The 19,541-nt window shown below is 31.7% G+C and overlaps 1 protein-coding gene across 1 annotated transcript; it reads right to left on the reverse strand.

Annotated features, from left to right (window-relative positions):
- Nucleotides 1–7,797: 7,797 nt before the first annotated feature.
- On the reverse strand, nucleotides 7,798–11,557 carry LOC107167331 (uncharacterized). The gene is made up of 2 exons (XM_015516333.1): nucleotides 11,066–11,557; nucleotides 7,798–8,127 (listed from the first exon to the last, which is right to left on the reverse strand). The coding sequence occupies exons 1-2, from the start codon at nucleotides 11,555–11,557 to the stop codon at nucleotides 7,798–7,800; spliced, it is 822 nt and encodes a 273-aa protein (XP_015371819.1).
- Nucleotides 11,558–19,541: the final 7,984 nt, after the last annotated feature.

Here is a 19,541-nt window from a genome sequence, read left to right on the forward strand (position 1 = left end):
GGAAAAGATCACCACTCTTCTTCCTGCCCGAAATCTCGAGATGAACCTCCTTGCTGTGCACTCTGTCACGGAAACCACTCGGCGAGCTACAAGGGTTGTTCTACAAACAAAGAGCTCCAACACCGTAAGAAATCAAACTCCAATAATAACAAATTCTTTTTCGATACTAAAGATACTAATTTTAAGTCTAATTTTGTACAAGATAATCACCCTTTAGGTCCCACTCCTACTAATTCTCCCAAGGGGCAAAACCAATCCTACGCAGAGGCAGTAGCCAATCAGACAGCTCGGCATACATTACCACCTTCAACACCTCCTTCAGAAACCAATATCACACTCTTAATGACAAGTTTCCTGAATGATTTCAAAACCTTAATAATCCTCTAATCTCTCTACTAACAAAAGTAATCTCAAGTTTATTAGATAAAAAAAATGAATAACAATGCCACAAATAACTCACTCCTAATCCTCCTCTTCAATGCCAACGGTCTCAAAAATCATATCAATGAATTACAAACAGTTTTATATAATAAACGGGTAGACATAGCACTAATAACAGAAACCCATTTCACAAAATACTCCTTTATAAATATCCCAGGTTACTTTTCATTAAAATCGAACCACCCAGACAATACCGCACACGGTGGTGTAGCAATTCTAGTTAAAATTTCCTTATTTTATCAACCACTTCATAACTATAGTTTTGATCATATACAATCCTGCTCTATCCAAATCAAATTAAACAACATACCACTTACTATTGGCGCATTTTACTCTCCCCCTCGTCACAACATCACTAAATAAATACTTTCAAATTACTTTAATACAATAAAAAATAATTTTATTGTCGGCGGTGATTACAACGCCAAGCGCCAGAGTTGGGGTTGTCGTGCCAACAACCCTCGCGGCACCGTACTTTACAACTTAGCCAACGAAAGACATTTCCAAATTTTATCACCACCTGGACCTACTTATTGGCCTACCTCTCCTAAAAAAAGCCCAGATATATTAGATATCTTCTCAGCTAAAATTCCGGGCAACTTATATTGCTCTACCTATAATATTTTAGACTTAAACTCAGACCACTCCTCCGTATTACTTTCGATTTCTGCAACACCGTCAGTTCGCATAGTGCCTCCTAAACTATTCTCCCCCTTGACTAATCGTAAACAATTCCACGATCTAATTAATGATAAAATAAACTTAAATATTAAACTTAAGTCCAACACAGATATAGATGTAGCAGTCTATAATCTAACAAATCTCATTCAATCGACAGCATGGTCAACCATCAAGCCCGACAATAATAGAAACTTAAAACCCAAGCCACACCTTTTCCCAGAAGAAATCCGTAATCTGATTGTCGAAAAACGCAGGGCAAGAGCAAGGTACCAGGCCTCCCATCTCCCATCGCATAAAATAAAATATAATAAACTTGCAAATTCATTAAAAAAAGTTCTTGCAAAACATAAATCAAATACTTTCGAACAGAAATTACACAGATTGTCGGCTGCAGATGGCAGTCTCTGGCGAGAAACCAAAAGGTTACTAAATTATAAATCTATCTCAACCCCTCTCAGAAAACAAGATAACTCCTTAGCTATTAGTGACCCAGAAAAAGCTGCAGTGTTTCAATCACACCTTTCAAATATTTTCCAACCCCATGCTGATATTGTTGATAACCTACACATGAGTAACGTTAAAAAATTTTTAGATTCCCCCTTATCAATAGGACCTCCTACAAAATACTACACTCCTAACGAGGTGAAAAACATAATTTTAAAATACTCTAACAAAAAATCTCCTGGCTTCGACCTAATAACCGCAGAAGTCGTTAAGTGTCTACCGAAAAAAGCAATCATACTATTAACGTACATTTACAACGCAATTCTAAGACTCTCTTACTTCCCCTTACTATGGAAATTCTTCCACATCGTTATGTTCTCCAAACCCAATAAACCACCTGACTCTCCTGGTTCCTACAGGCCTATAAGCCTTTTACCGTTCCTTTCAAAAATTTGTGAAAGACTCATACTTCAGCGCATTTCCCCATATATTATCACCAATAACATCCTTCCTCCATCTCAGTTTGGCTTCCGTACTAACCATAGTACAATCCATCATACACATCGACTAGTTGATGCTATTTCAACAACTCTCGAACGCAAACAATACTGTACCTGTGCATTCCTAGACATATCCCAGGCATTCGATCGTGTCTGGCATGATGGCCTTTTATTCAAGCTTCGTAATTTTCTCCCCTCGTCACTTTTTCTTCTTATTAAATCGTACTTAACAGATAGATATTTCCAAATTCGCCTCGGGTCTTGCACTTCTGATTTAGCCCCAATCGATGCAGGAGTACCCCAAGGAGCCATTTTATCGCCTATTCTTTTCAATATATACTCCTCCGATCAACCCATTTCGCAAGACACCCTAGTCGCCGATTATGCCGATGACAAAGCTATAATGTCGATCCATGAAAATCCAGTTACAGCCTCAGCCAATTTGCAATCCCATCTTGATCTTCTCTCACAATGGTATACCAAATGGAGAATTAAACTCAACCACAGTAAATCAGTTCACACTACCTTCTCTCTTAAACATGATTTTTGTCCGCCTGTCACAGTTGACAATATACCAATTTCTATGTCCAACTCGGTAAAATATCTTGGCATCATACTAGATAAAAGAATAACTTGGAACCAATATATCAAATCAAAAAGATTAATTTTAAACTCTCGCTCCCGTTCACTTAAAAATTTAATTACAAATAATATAATATAATAAATGTTCAAGTTTAAAAACTAAATTATTAATATACAAATCACTGTTAAAGCCAATTTGGTCATACGGACTACAATTTTGGGGTACAGCCAAAAAAACGAACCTAAACAAAATTCAAGCATATCAAAATATAACACTAAGAAAAATCACAAACGCCCAACCCTACATATCTAATCTTACCCTTCATAACGACCTACGTATGAAATCTGTAGAAGAAGAATCTGTAATCTTTTACAAACGATTTTTCTCACGTCTAAACAATCACGAAAATCCACTGATTCAAAGCCTAAATTCCTTAACGTTCCCGGAAAACCCTCGTAGGAGGCTAAAAATAAGATGGTGCAGAGACCTCTTAAATTAAAAAAAAAAAATGTGTACCTTACCTACTGCTTAATAAATTTCCTGCCTTCTTACTCCCACCTTCCAATCTTTTCAATTTTATAGGGTTACCATAGGGTGATTTCTTAATCAAGTCTTTTCATGTATAACTACTCTTTTCACATATACTTATTATGCTATATTGTATAGATTGTATATTATCTCTTAAAAAAAAAAAAAATAAAAAAATAAAAAAAAAATAATTTATCTATGAAAATCGGCCGTTCCAGTGCCCCACCCTGTATATAATCAAATACAATAATTAAAATGTATATTTTTATTAGTAACTAAATTGTACTACAACTGCTGTACTTTGTTGTAAACGTCATTCATTCATACTCGCTGAATAATAACTAAAAATCCGGAACGCGTATTTGACGCACAGATATCAAATTGTGCAACGCAGCGTCCAAACAGAGCATACACAAGAATTCGTGTTCGCACACAGCGAGCACACATGCTCATCTTGTACGTGCTCTCGTGTGGACGCGCCTTAAGCGTGTGATGGAAACGCTCGACCATGCCATTGGACTGCGGGTGGTACGGCGACGTCCGTATATGCTGAATGCGGAAGGTGATCAAAAGAGATGTGAACAAGTCCGATTCGAACTGCCTGCCTTGATCAGTGGTGATAACGTCGGGTACGCCAAATCGACGTGTATATGTCCGAAACGTCGCTCGGGCGGCGAGAAAGGCATGACGGTAGACGAAATGTGTTTGTTTACCTTTGCACGTGGACATGGTTCACAACATCGGGTCCACTGCGTGATCTGACGGTTCATGTCCGGCCAGCAGTAACGCGACTTGATGAGTCGTAGTAGTGTTGCGCGACATCCTCCGTGTGCTTGTCCGACAAATCGAAAATCTTTTTTTGAATGAAACTGAGGCATAATTCTACGAGATTCAATCCTCGATCTGATAAATCCGTCCCTTCTAGTTTGTCCACAAACGGCTTCAGATGCTTCTGTCACAAGTTTCACACTTCTTTCGACAGCTTGAGTATAACAAGGAAAATTAAAAAGATCAAAATATTTCTTCTTATTTTGACCTCCAATAATCTATTACAAAAACCGAAGTTAATATAATGAAAATAAATAAAAAACATTTTATTTTACCTGTTTCAATATTTCTTGATCAATTTTCGATGTAATTGGAGGCTCAGTAACTTGATTGTTTTCCCAATTAATTAGTTCGAAGTAATCATTAGCATTAAAATTCAATGGAGGAATTTGAAAACAACGAATCTTGCCTGCCTCATTATTTTTTCGCGCTTCTATAATTTTTGTTACAGCTATTTTTCTAATGTCTTCGCGATCATCAAATAACATACATATAAGTATATTTTCAATTGAACCAAAATATGCATTTCGTTTAATTACAGGGTCAATAATTTGTTTTAAATTATCAGGTAAATACCGTGAAAATTGTATGGTTTTCCAAAGGTGTTTTGATGCAGATGTACAAAAAGGATTCATTTTTATATAGAACCACATGGGACCATATACTTTTAATATAAACTCAATTAAAATTTTTAAATTTTCTGTTGGAGATTGCATACTAATATATAAACGTAAAATGCGATTAGCAGTGGTAAGCCATCTAGAGTGTGCTTGCTTCCCTGGATTCCTTCTCGATAAATCAATACTACAATTACCATTAGAAATACTTAGACACATCTCATATAAATATTTTTGATCAGTACTTAATTCAACTTCAATTTTTAAATAAGGTAAGTTACTTTCAATACGAGCAAATTCAACAATTGGTAGTTTATGACATATTTCAAACTGTTTTCCTAATGAACCGGAAAATCTATTGGGCCCAGAAGTTTTTCCGTCTAGGTGTTGAAACAAATGACGTAATGGAAGCTCGTTAGCATGAAGTTGACAAATAAACCACTGGATTGGTTTTTTTAAATGTTTTTCTATTTGTCGAATAACTCCTGTTTTAAAACCCGTGTTTAAAACTGTACCAACACAGCCAATCGCAACAATTTCTGAAGTAACAATATTATTTGTTTCCAAAAAATTAATAATACTATTTTTAATTTGTAAGGCAGATCCGTTAGTTGGTGTTGCGTGACCTATGTATTTAGATCCTGGTTCTTGAATAAGCGATATATGTTCTTCAGTTGCCTGTAATATTTAGTTCCTTCCTTATGGTTTACCATAGTCTTATCTTTTCGCCCATCGAAGTATAGTCCCAGTATTTTTTTTATTTTTTACTTTCTGTAGATCTAAACGTTTGCTCTCCCTTGCTCTGCGAACTTTCATTCTATCTATTACATTTTTTTTAGTATCAATCGAAATAATACCAACATCTTGAAGTATTGCACTTGCAATAGTGGTAGCAGATCTGTCCGATATTCCCCAGTTCGATCACAGCCCATTGCTAAAGCTGGTAACTTGAGTCTCATCTGTGAGATTTTTATACTAGGTGACGTCGAAGTATTCAAAACAAATCTAAAATCTTCGTCGGAATCATCAATTTCGGTACTGATTTCATCTGAATCGAAATTAATTTCGTCAACTACTGACAGACTTTTTATTTCAATTCGCTTTGCATCGGTTTCTTTTCTCATTATTTTTTTTTGGAGCTTTTTAGTAGTTGAAATATCAATTGAAGTCATAATCATTTTTCTCGTTTTTCTTTGATCTATAATAAATGCCTGCTCGACAATTGGTACTTTTCTAGATTTTTCACAATTGCATAATATATATTAAACTCAACACATTTACATGCCGCAATATCAAAAAGACTGTTTTTTGATTCATTTTGGAAATTTTCAATTTTTTTTTTTAAATTATCATTATTTATTCTACTCTTTGCCGACTTCAGTATATTACAATATTTATCATGGTACGTTTCTATCATTTGCAACACACGTGTATGAGATACTATTGGAATTTATGCTTTTAGCCATACCTTTTCTATATCAACCGCTACAATTTCTGCAATTGAACTTACACTAGGTTCTTTAGAGGTAATTTCTGGTTTTAGTTTATGTTTCACAAACAGATAATATTGCATAACATCTTTAAAAGTTGGAAGTACATTGTTACCAAGTTCTTTAGCATCTCCAAAAATTAAACATTTTAATTTATTTCTGGTCAAAACACAAGTCATTTTGAACGAATATTTAACGAACAAACTCAAACACTATAAACTTTACACGAATGTCGACTAGTGACTACGTACGAATATACAGCGGTACTAAATGTAAAATCGAGTTTGTGTATTCAACTAATGCTGAAAACTAAGATAAGATAAGATAGGACAACTTGTTAATAGAATAACCCAATAAAACCAGCAAAATAATTGTACTATATTTAAAATGTCTTGCGGCACTTCTTAATCTCATCCTATAGGCATATTGAAATTTATATATAGCGTATAGCGACCAAAACACATATTTCCCCAACTATTAGAAAGTTAATATTTAAGATTCATTTTTTTGATCCACCCTAATGAGTACCCTACCACATCAAAAATTCTAGGCGAGTATCAAAAAAGAACTGAGTACAAAGGTTCTGTTACTTCAATGTGTCGTATTTTAAAAAGTCTTAATTTTAAATGTAAAAAATGCAATGACGGACTCGCGCGTCAAAATTACATATAACGTGTATACAATTTACAGTATGACCAACATTTGATACAACAACCAGGCATATTCGGACATGTCTGGTTGTTGCATCAAATAATAAACCAGACATCTCCATTTGTTTAATACCTATCTCAGTATCTAAGGTTTTTCATATATATTATGACACATTTTTCTGGATGTACTAGTTCGATTCACTCTAATTTTTAAACTAACAGAGCTAAACGTGATCTGCTGAGCGTAAATTTGCAATGTTATGCACTTGTTAGACGGAAAAAACAAATGATTGTGTATCGTCCTCTTATAGCTAAATGTGAATTAACAATAAGTTCTAAGGAACAACTAACCCACTTCATACTCAATCAAGATATTTTGTTGTATCAGAATCAAAAAAATATCATAATTCTCTAATTAAGAATCAACTTTGAGCGTAAATAAAATTACGAAAGTAATAACATTTTGAAATTAAACATAAATATAGGCAATATAATTAAATTGAAATATGAAAACAAATGCATAATATTTTTTAATAATTTTTAAGAAGAGAGTTAGGTACTCCATAAGAATAAATGCAACGAAACTGATTTATATGAATATATTAAATTAAACCGTAAATGAAATTTGTTTATCTTACTGAAAATTACTTTAATCATTTTTAACTACACTTCACTTTAATAGTTAAATTACAATAATATTGATTTTTTGTGTCCAATTTTCGATTATTGAAAATTATTTGATCAGATGTGCTCGAAAAATATTTAAAATATATGTGAAAATAAACTAATAATATTATTTACTGCATATTTATTTCAGAAATAATCAATAGAGAAGTAGTCTCAAGTATTTAGATAAAACTAATAACTGATGAGAACATTATCACAATGCTCTCTATTTATTTATTTGTGTCAAGTGTTGTGTGGCGTTCAAATTAAATGTGAACACTGTACGTCATTTCACATTACAACATTAAATTTCAAGCAGTGCCATGCAAACTCATTGTCATGACATTAGTGTCGTCGTGTAAACTAGTATTAGCGGTGGCTGTCGATGTACGCCCCCGTTCTCGACACTATTGAGTCCATCGTGAAATATATATCTAGTGAATCAGCCATCGGGTTGTACGTGCCCAGACCAACAATGTTGCGTAATATTTGCTGGCCATCTGAAAAGTACGTGACGCACAGGATCACCAGCTGCACGTGTACCACCAGCACTAGAAGTAACGTATCGACGGCGCCTCTACTACCAGAATTAAGCCAATTGTGGCACGCACTTGTCACCAGTCCGTATACCAGTGAACACCGTTTCCAAGTGAGCATATCGGTGAACACCAGCCTTTGATACGTATTTGTTGGGGTCATCTGTGTGTGATGATATTATTATTAGATATATATATATATATATATATATATAATATGGTTAAGGTAATGGTATGACAACAAGGAAGATTGAATTAGTAATAACAATAATAAAAACAGTTCTGCTTTACGGATCATATTTTTCTTGTTTCTACGTATGTAGTTAAGCTTGCTGAAAATCATGGAGTAATCAGAATTTTGAGCTAGGATTTAGTTTAAACACGTTGATGAACAGAAGTACTTTGGCAGTAATTTCAAAAATTCATGTTGGGGGACACATAGTATTATTTTCAGGTAGGTACACATTAAGAAATGGGATTTTATTTGTGTTTTTATATTATATGAATTAATTTTACTTTTAAGCTTGGTGTCAAGAGTCACGCGAGACTCACGAGCAGGGGCGTATTTAGAAATGTCTTAAGGGGGGGGGGGCACAAACAAAAAGTTCAAATTTGCGTAGATGGGGCGTAGAGTTGTAAAATTTCTCATTTAATAAAAATAAGAATAAAATACGGTGAATGGGGGAGGCACGGTCCTCATGTGCCCCTCCCTTAAATACGACCCTGCTCACGAGTAGCATGGAGCCTTGTTGTGGCCACTACAGTGCTATACATATAATGTGACTATGTATCAGTGTTTGAGTGTATTATAAAACTAAAAATTATTAATATTTTTAAATATATGATATTTGATTTTTTTTTTTTAAATTATTATGTTATGTAGGTACGTAATAATAATAATCAATACAGTTTAATTTTAATTATTTTCAACGTATCAATAATTAAAAAATATAGTTTTGGCTCATGAAAAAAAAAAATTTTGTTATTACTGCTATAACTGTATTTTAAATATATTGACATACGTAATTCACATATTATGAAGTGTAGAGGATCTCCTGTCTTCTGCTATAGCAGTAAATACTTAAATGGTAATATTATATTATAAAGACAATACACATTATATATTTGTTTGTATAACATTGCAAAAATAAAAATATGATGAAGACGTATATAAAACTATATCTAATTACTATAATCAAACATTTTAAAAGATAAATTACATTTTTCTAATTAGTTTACTATTCAAGTAAAATTAACAATATCTGCCTTGAGATGACGGGAGGGCCTAATGTTATTTTGTTTTCAAAAATACACTCTACGGTAATAGTATTGTACTATAACATTGACCAAATTAGATTTTTTTATCAATATATGTAGATATTTACAGTTTGTACTGTGCTACCTACGTATCTCCAGTGGCGCCTAGACAGGTTAGCAAGGAATGCAACTGCACGTGTTCTCGAGGGGGCTGGGTGTGCACTAATGCAGGTTTCACAGGGAAATTAAAAAATTTATAACATAAACTAAAGTCTATACTAATTGATTTTTTTGAATTACAGTGAATAATAAATGAAAATATTTGTTATAAATAAAAATTGGGTGGGTGGGTGGCTAACTTTGTTTAACTGCATGTGCTCTTAAAATACCTCTGTGCGCAACAGCGTATCTCAACATTTTATTACCATATCTAATAATATATCTTTAAAAAAGAAAATGTAATGTTTTTTTTACAACTTATTCGATATGCAATAAAAATCGGAATTCATTACGAGAATGTGGAAGTCTTCTTGCTTTTAATTCAAAACAAGATTCCATTCTTTTAGAATTGAGAGTTATTCGTTCGAAGTAACTTTTGTCAATACGTTAATATAATTCACAATACGGCTCCATATTAATAGGTATCGGGAAATAGGTGAAGTGGTAAGTATTACGTATACTTATAAGGTATGAAGTATACTCATGAGTAAGGCTCAGATTTTGTAGCAAAATAAATCCTTAAAAAAACATTTTAAGTAGCCAAAAAAGCATTTATCAATTTAATTCTAAAAAAGCAAATTTCAATTACACATAAAATTAAATATTTAAAAAGAAATTTACAATCATTTATTTCATTAAAACTCATTATATTGGGTGCTAATATATTTTTATACATAGAAAAAGACAACTACTAATATTGTAAATAAAACTTTTTCGGCACAATTACGACAGTTATTTTATCAGTCATATATTTATTACTGGTTTTTTCATCGGTTTTATAATTTCTGGTAATAATAATATAGTCCAAGACGTATAGTATGCATAAAAATAAGCTAAGTTTTCAAGAAAAATATGTAAAAATCAAGAAAAAACAACCAAATAGGGGGAAAAGCAATAAAAAGCAGATTTTGTGGAAAAAAGCAAAAAAAGCAAAAAAAAGTTTACTTCATTAAAATCTGAACGATTCAAAACTTATTTATATATAAGAATTATCTATCTATCACACTCCCCTCAAAAGAAGCATTTGCTACAAAATCCGAGCCCTACGTCATGAAAATAAGGTTTATGCGTATATTTAATTATTAAGGCAACAACTAAAATATAAAATATAATTTGCAAATTGTACACAACTGTGGGCGATTTAGAAAATAATTGGTATCAGACTTCATAATCATTATTGACAAGCCATTAAGCTGTAGAGTATGTATGTTTTTAGATTGCATTCGTATAATATAATATTGAACCTATACCTATTATTTAACCATTAAAAGTTATTATGTTCTTTTTTTAAATTATAGTAATATAGTGCCGCAAAGGCGAAAACTTTAAAATAATTATCATTTTTTTACATTTATTTTGTAATTTGATTTTATAATTATTTAATTTATTTGTATTATGTACCTATGATATAAAAACTATTCATAGATAAAACTGATAAAGATTGAAATATTAGTATTATGCGTGCAATGTATGATACTATAACTATTTAGAATAAAAACTTTAGTATGACTGGTTATTATATTACTTATACGAAACTTCTTTGACCAAAACAACGAGTTTGTAACGCCCCACCCTCTCTAAAACGAAACAAATAAATTATCTGTCTAGTATAATTCGCGCCTCACCAATATGAGAGTGGTCAGACAGAGCAACAGTAATATAGCGACTTGTATTGTCGTTTTTTCATATTTTTCATAGCACATGGCTTCTGACGTGGCTATCAGCACCAAGTGGCTGATGAACAACATCTCTTTGTAGAATAAATTGGATCTTGTCCAAAACAGATGGTGCTTGATGACGAACGCGGCAACATTCAAAGTTATTTTTGATGTCAGGTAGTACCTGGATGTTAATTCTACGATGCGGGTGGACAGGATCAGCCTCTCTAAAGCTAACAGCAGATGCCAGCACACCATAAAATTGATTGCGTAGGGCGCCGCGTACATGGCGAATGACCAGACGTTGGCCGTCACCAATTGAATGGCGCATGGATGTCTGGCTAATAAGAAATATAAGAGTACGGTTATTCCAGCTACCATGGACGTGCATACCAAAAGCTCCCCTGCAAACAGTATAGTTCTGGACGTTAGGACTGTGTCGACGGTAACGTTATTCATGTTAAAACAATTTTTTTTTAATTTAAAAATTTTATTGCAAGGTTGTATACTTTTATAAATAAATAAATAAATAAATAATAATGCATAATTTATAATTTATACATACTGGTGTGTAAACAAGTTAAAAAAACCAATGGTGACAGACTTCATCGCATTGTACCAAGCACATGATAATAACGTACCTATAAGTATCAAAGTTATATTCAGTTTTTACGTTTTAGGCATAACCTATTGTATCATTATCATAAATAGTATAGAATAGAAAGGTCCGACACAGCTACCCTAGCTAACCTAACCGGCCCTTGGGGAAATATCCCATACTATTTTTGATCAAATTATTAAATCGAGAATTCCTATAGTTAAAACTAGGTTTAAGATGAAACTAAAACTACTTAAAACATGTTGGTGAACTTTTTTGCCAGTAAACAGCGTCTAAAAATGGAAATTTTGCATTTTGAGTTCCTACTCAGTACTCTCAGGTCTATGTTTTATAGTTATGAATCTGTAACTTTGATGTCTAATCTAGACATGCTTTTTGGTATACTACCGTTGGCTGAACTCAACGGTAGTATTCAGGTATTACTATTACGAATCAGTATCATTTTTCAGATCAAAATTCTTTTAAATTATTGAGTGAAAAGAACTGAGTTTTGACGTTTTCAATGTTGTTGGCTCCTCCTCTAATACCTGAGGCACGCACGCCAATGCGCACGCAGTCTAAAATCAGTCTCCGCGGAACCGCGCCACCGCCGGTCATCTGGCCAATGGGTCATCCGGTCGCTGCGGTTGTCACTTCAGACGTCTGGTGCCAATGAATTTTGTATACAAAAACACGGTATACGGAAATAATGAACCTGTTTTGTAGAGTTAATCAAATTTGATAATTTTTTTTTAAACTCATAGAGGGTAATATTCTACAGGCCGCATTGAACTTTGTTTTTAAATATTTTAATCTCAAACTTGATAATATGTCTTAAAAAATAATAAGATTTAAGCATTTTTTTTATAAATTCTATTATAACATTATTAAAAATAAAATAAAAATCGGTTAATTAATTAAACGTAAAAAAGCAATAGGCTTTTGAATATGAAACAAAATAAATAGGTATAATAGAAATTGTAATAAAAAATTGTATTACCTATAATATAATGGTTGTCAATATTTACTATGGTAAATTTGAACGCTGTAAAAATCTAGATCACAACGATGTATTTTATATAGGTTTAAATTAGGGTATTAAGCTATTGCCGAAACATTGGTATTTAAAATATGTGGATAGCTATTATTTTTTTTTATTAGAAATTGAGCTTTCGTGATATTGACCGGGTTTCGTATTCGCAGCGTTGGAACTCGTGGATCTACAATTTCAAGCAACATACAGTGCATGTAGTACGAAATTAATTTTGGAAGCATCCATTTCATTTTTAATTTATTCAAAGATATTTATCCCTGTTGATTTCTTGAATATATACCCTAATAACATTCAAAGTTTCATTAAGATAAATGTAACCTATCGTAACATTGTATCATTGCAAAACGAAATTCATAACTTAGAACTAGTGTCGATAACGTTGCTGCAACTATCGATTTATTTCTAACATATCGCAAATTACTAACATATGTTATTACTATAACAAGATGTAGTAGTATAACAGTAACGACTCATTTGAAACCATGAATGTTGCGATTGCTACAGCAACATAACAAGACTGCAACCTACTACTGTAATAATAAAATATTATATATATATATATATGTAAGCAGCTATATAGCTATTACGATAATACACATCATATTATATATAATTATTTTAATATTATTTGCGTATAACTATAATATCATACTACCTAAATAGGTATCTATATATATATATATAATAATAGTTTTAAATACCTATATAGTTATTTAATTATTTAATATTAATAATAAATATATAATGCGTAAGTATACTTTATAGTACGATTAATCTTTTTAGTAGTCTATATTTATAATATTATGTTATTAATTTAACATTTTGTTTGGCGGCATCACTGATACATTTTTAATATTTTTTAATAATTTTTAATATTATATTTCATTATTTAAATAAATACAATTTATATTTTACGCTGTGTCTAGATACCCGGGTGGCGAAATTTTAAAACATGTCACGGCGCATTTACCATCCGACTATCTTATCACATACAAGATATATGATAACAAGTTGACATTGATAACAAATTTGAATTTTGTTAATTACAGTGCTAATACTGCTAATTATTGTTAATTAATAATTTTATTTTCCCTTTACAATTATTAGTTATTACAATACAATTAATAATAACAATATATTAATATTATATCAATCACTTAATAATTAATATATATTATATAGGTAAAAATTAAATTTGATGTCTATAAATATGTACCTACACGGAACGTTAACATTTCCACGAATATCTTTGGCGTGGATTTATTTAATTAAATTCTATATAAATACGGGGTGCTATTTATAAACTATTCACTATTATTTAATTATTTAATATCACGATTACACGATTGTGTAATAGGTACAAATGAGTATATTTTAAGTGCTGTTCTGCTATTATTAATTATTATTTATTTGATTTTGTTCTTTAGTCGTTATAGACAATTAGACATTGGTAGTTTAGTCAGTTTAGTGTCAGTCCGTAGTACTCTGTCAGTCATGGCTAAATAATATTATAGCAATTAAAGCATTTAAAAGTAAGTAAAACCTATAATAATTTATAATAATATTCAAAATATAACAGTTATTTAAGGGATTGAATTAACAAAATACTTTTACACATATTATTATAAAAATGTTAAAATAATATAAAGGTAAATATAAATATATTTTTTTTATATAAATAGTAAAATTAAAATTTAAAGCTAGTTATTACATATTAATTACAGTCACAGTAATTTAATGCTATAGATTAAATTAGCACAAACCAAAAAAATTACTTGCAAATTTTCGTGATTTTGACATAGTTCGTAAAAAAGGTTAGGTTTAAAAATTTAAAAATAAAATAATAAAATACAATAATTGTTAGATATAAAAAAATAATGGTATATAAATATTAAATATAAGTTAGTGACCTAGTGTGTCAATACATGTAATTTGGCATATAAGTAAAAAGCTTAGTTTAATATTATAATATTTCAAAAATTCAGTATAATAATATAATATGTAAAAAATTTAGTATAATAATATAAGTAATGTGTCAATACGTTTAGTCAAAAATAAATAATAGGTATAATGGGTACTAATTATTTAGCATTATGTGTCGCTCCTAATCTTTTGTTTTGCTCAACACAATAAGATAAATTGTGTGGCATTTTTGGTTTTGGGGTATGTGGCAGAACACTAGAATTAGGTTGGCTCCCATAGCTGTGTTCTGGAATGCGTTTCCACTTAGGAACCCTTCCTGCAGCTAAATTTTTTCTTCCTTTAATTTCAGTTGTACGTCTGGATCTTGCTGTAGGTTGTGTACCAATGTGCTTTTTTCCAACCAATTTAAGTTTCTTGGAAGTTGGATCAAGACCAGAATATTTACCAAATGTCATCATAGCTGATAGTAGACTAGCATGTGTCTTTACATTTTTCTTAAATGAATTACTCATTGCTTTAATTCCAGGTGTAAAGTAAGTTTCATCTGATTTTATTACGTCTCTCATTTTTTGTACCATCTCATCAAACATTTGTAGACCATTACTAGCAGTTTCACTTTCATTGTTTTCCATGTTGTCATTTTCTTCCATTGTAACATCATTGGCTATTGTATCTTGAACACAATTTATATTAATATTTTGTTTTATTTCGTTTTCAGTATTTACTGATATGGATTGAGGTTGCTTTAGAATTGAACCATACCACCCATTTTCAATGTAATTAACAAAATTCAAATTTGTTATCAATGTCAACTTGTTATCATATATCTTGTATGTGATAAGATAGTCGGATGGTAAATGCGCCGTGACATGTTTTAAAATTTCGCACCCGGGTGCCCGTGTAGATAAAGCGTACACGGACCCATCCGTGTATATATTCGATACCCGAATTGATCGAATTGTTAATGTGCATGCGCCTTAGATACCATAATATTATTTCATGTTTATATGCTATTTATAGGCTAACTAGTTTTATTTTATTTTAACTAGTGTCAGTGATGTACTACCAAATTTTTTTTTAAATTTTGAAGTTTGTATACTCATTTAACTCAAGATGAAGTTAGGTGACGAATTTGACGAATTTGAGAGAGTGCTTAAACTTTATAAAGATTCAAACTTTATAGATTTTTCAGTATATGATTGCAAAACGTTAGAATTTATAAGGGCGAAGCATCCAGCTGGTAAAGGCGCAAATGCCCCAGAACAATTAAAGTACTACTATATAAAGTATTTATGTGTACACGGTGGTGTGTATAAAAAAAGAAAAACATGCCTCGTCAAATGTATAACCTCGTGAGTACTTAATTTATGTTTTTAAGTGTTTAGGGCTCTAGTACCCGAGTCCTAATAATAATTATATTATGTATTATTGTTTAATTTCAGAACATTAAAACAGGGCTGTGAAGCAAATATTTATTTACGAATAAATGAAAAGGGAAATGCACTAGTTATTTCAAAACTCAATGAAATTCATAATCACCCTAATCTCGTACTATGTATAGTTTTCTCCCAAACCAACGTAACACCAGAAACAACGGCAGCAATTGTTGAATTAATGGACTTAAATGCCAATAAAAAATTAATTCAGAATAAGTTGCTCCATGAAACAGGAAAGGTTATAATATTGAAAGACATTACAAACAAATGTAGATCAGGTAGGTATTTAACAATTATAGACTACAGTATACTATACTAGCACATATTGACTTTAAGAACCTAATCCTTATTCCTTGATAAACAGTCATGATTAATTAAGGTTCATTCGTTTATCGGTTTATCATAAAGTAATGAAGTACCTATTAGTAGTCATGATAGTTCTTAGGTAAGTATTAATATTAATTATTAATAATTACTACTTAAAATTGTACTGTGATTGACCAACTCTAATAGGAAGAAACACTAAGTCAATACAATTTTTATTTTACTTAAATAAAATTGGTAAAAAAACATTATATTTGTAGATGAATACTATAATATTATCTTGAACTCAATTGATTTTAATAAATTATTAGTTATTACACATACCTATTATTTTTAATTTATTTCAAACATCTTTTAGCCACTCGGTAACAAAATATTTGAACTATTTACTATTAATCTTTATAGCCTGGCACTGTACCAGGATTTTTTTTTAGGGGAGTATATTATAAGTCATTAATCTTTATATTAGTAATATAAAAAATATGAGATAAAACCATATGACAACTTTTTGATACCACAAATTCTATTATTTATCTTAACATTTGATTTTTATTAAAAGGAAAACAACAATCAAATTGTGATATTGAAGAAATAATTAAAAAATTTAAAAAAACATATTGTTGTTCAGTGGAATTGTCTGTGTCTGATGATAATAGTTTGGTTGGGATATTCATTCAGGCCAAATGCTTCTTTAGAAATATGTTTATTTGATAGTTTAAGAACCTTCAATAGAGAATTGACTTGTGAAAAACGTGGAATAACACCCAAAGTACGAGATCAAGTCAAAAATATTTTTGAAAAATTATGCTATTCAAAAAATGAAGAAGAATATTCATGTTTATATAAACATCTCCAAGAAGTTGCACCTAATTCAGTTTTGGAGTATTTTGATAATAATTGGCATGGTTTAAGCCGTTTAAGGAATGAATGGGTAACAGGTTTAACTAGCAATAATGGAAACTTTATGAATTTAACAAACAATAGATTAGAAAATTTTAACGGTAAATTAAAAAGTGTAATTCCTATTTTTTCAAATTTGGAAACATTTGTGGATAAATTATTTGTTGTCGTTAAATGCTTAAGATTAGAAAGGGATAAAAATGCACTGAAAATGGTTCAAAAATAGCCAACTATTAGTATACAAAATCCAGAATTAGTTAAATAATTTTAATCTTTTAACACTTTATGCATTTGAATTTCTTAAAAAACAATTTTTGAAAGTAAAGTCTCTTTTAATCAAAATACAACAGAAAAAACATTTAACTCTCAATTTTTTATGGCAATGAGATTACCATGCTGTCATATATTTGAATATCGACGAAAATCAAGTTTTCCGTTGTATGATTCAACCCTATGTGATAAACGATGGTGAAGAGAATTCTACTACAGATCACAAAGAGCTTTAAAAACAGCCATAGACAAATCTGAATGTAATCAACAAGATGATGTGGAAATAAATTATGAACCTCGTATAGAGCATATTAAATCAAAAAAACCGAAAAGTAGTCATGAGAAATTTCGAAAAGCATCTATTTGTACTACTAAAATTGCTGAGCTTATTTCATATACATCCAATGTCCATTTTGATAGAAAACTTAAACAACTTAATTTACTGTTAAGTAGTTGGAGTGATGGAAAAGATATTTCAATTACAGTTATTGATGGTATAAACCTATATTAAGTGGTATGTGTTTCTAACTTAATAAAATAAATGTCTAATTTTTCTAATATTATATGTTTTCTTATGTATACTTAAAGGAAATAATGAACGAACAGAAGAGCCAATGAACTTCGACCATATTAATGATGATAATGATGTGTTAACAACTAACAATCAACAACAAAACTTTATTCATATAATCAACTTTATTAATCAACAAAACGAACAACGACTACAGTAAAACACGAGCGTCCGGCAGAGCCCACTAACGGGTCTCCAGTCATACAACAGTTTTGCCAACGTGATAGTTATCATTCGGCCTTTCCTGACGATTCCTGTAGCCCTCGACAGGTGAGCTTTTAAACAAAATGGGCTGACAACAACAAAACAAAAAAAAAAGGTTAGGAAGGTACCCAGGCATCTTGCCTCTTGGTCTCTTGGTTAACAAACATTCAAAACAAACGTTTATGTGCAATTTTACATAACGCCTCATACCAGGAAACCAAAAATCCTGGACAATATTGGCCACAGTGCGATCCAAAGCTGGATGACCACTTAAATCATGCGCCGTGACAACCAAACTCTTTCGCATGCTCTTGGGCATGACAAACAACAACTTGTCCTTGAACCTCCGATAAAATAAACTCTTTTCTACAACAAAATGATCATCTTCCTTAGAAGGGGAGTTAGACTGCAAAACAAGCCGCTTAATGTCTTTAACCTCTTCATCAGCTGCTTGACACATGGCGACTCGTTCCACTTCGGTTAAGGAGACACATACTGTAAACTGGTCGGCCAAGATGTCGTCACGAATGTGACCGCCTACACCACAACCAAAACAAACAGCAGTTTTCCACCTTGTCGGGCAATCCCTTGACAAATATCCGGTTTTACGGCAGCCCCAACACGTCTGCTCCCATTTCGGCAGTACCTCCTCTTCATGTTTAACGTCAGAATGAGGTTGTGCTCTTGGCCATTGGACTTTGTCTTTTTTCACATCGTCGGTCGATCCAGTACTAGCAGACGTCGTGATCACACCCTTCGCGAACGCGCTTCTCGCGTTCGTCGGAAACATTGGTTTAAAACTACTAACAACCTTTTTTTCATTTACCATAACTGTTTTGTGCAGCGCACTCATAAGTTTCCAACGCAACAAATCTTCCAACCAGTCATCTTCATCAATGTGTGAACGTCCAACCGCATACAGGGCCAATTCACGAGAGAGCAACCCCCGCAAAACGTAATCCTTGCATGCGTCAAAATCTAGCTTCAAATCACGACACTTTGGTTGAAAATAGTCCATAATTACTTCCTTAGAATTTTGAACATTTCACGAACAACAACGATTTCATTGCATCTGCCCGATCGGATACACTAGCCATTCGTATAAACGTTCTGCGAAAACGGCGCTCAAAATCTTCCCAGTCGTCGAAATCCCGACACGAAAA

Source organism: Diuraphis noxia, unplaced genomic scaffold, assembly GCF_037042655.1.
Source record: "Diuraphis noxia isolate RWA-SAM2 unplaced genomic scaffold, SU_Dnox_SAM2 contig0001, whole genome shotgun sequence".
NCBI lineage: Eukaryota > Metazoa > Arthropoda > Insecta > Hemiptera > Aphididae > Diuraphis > Diuraphis noxia.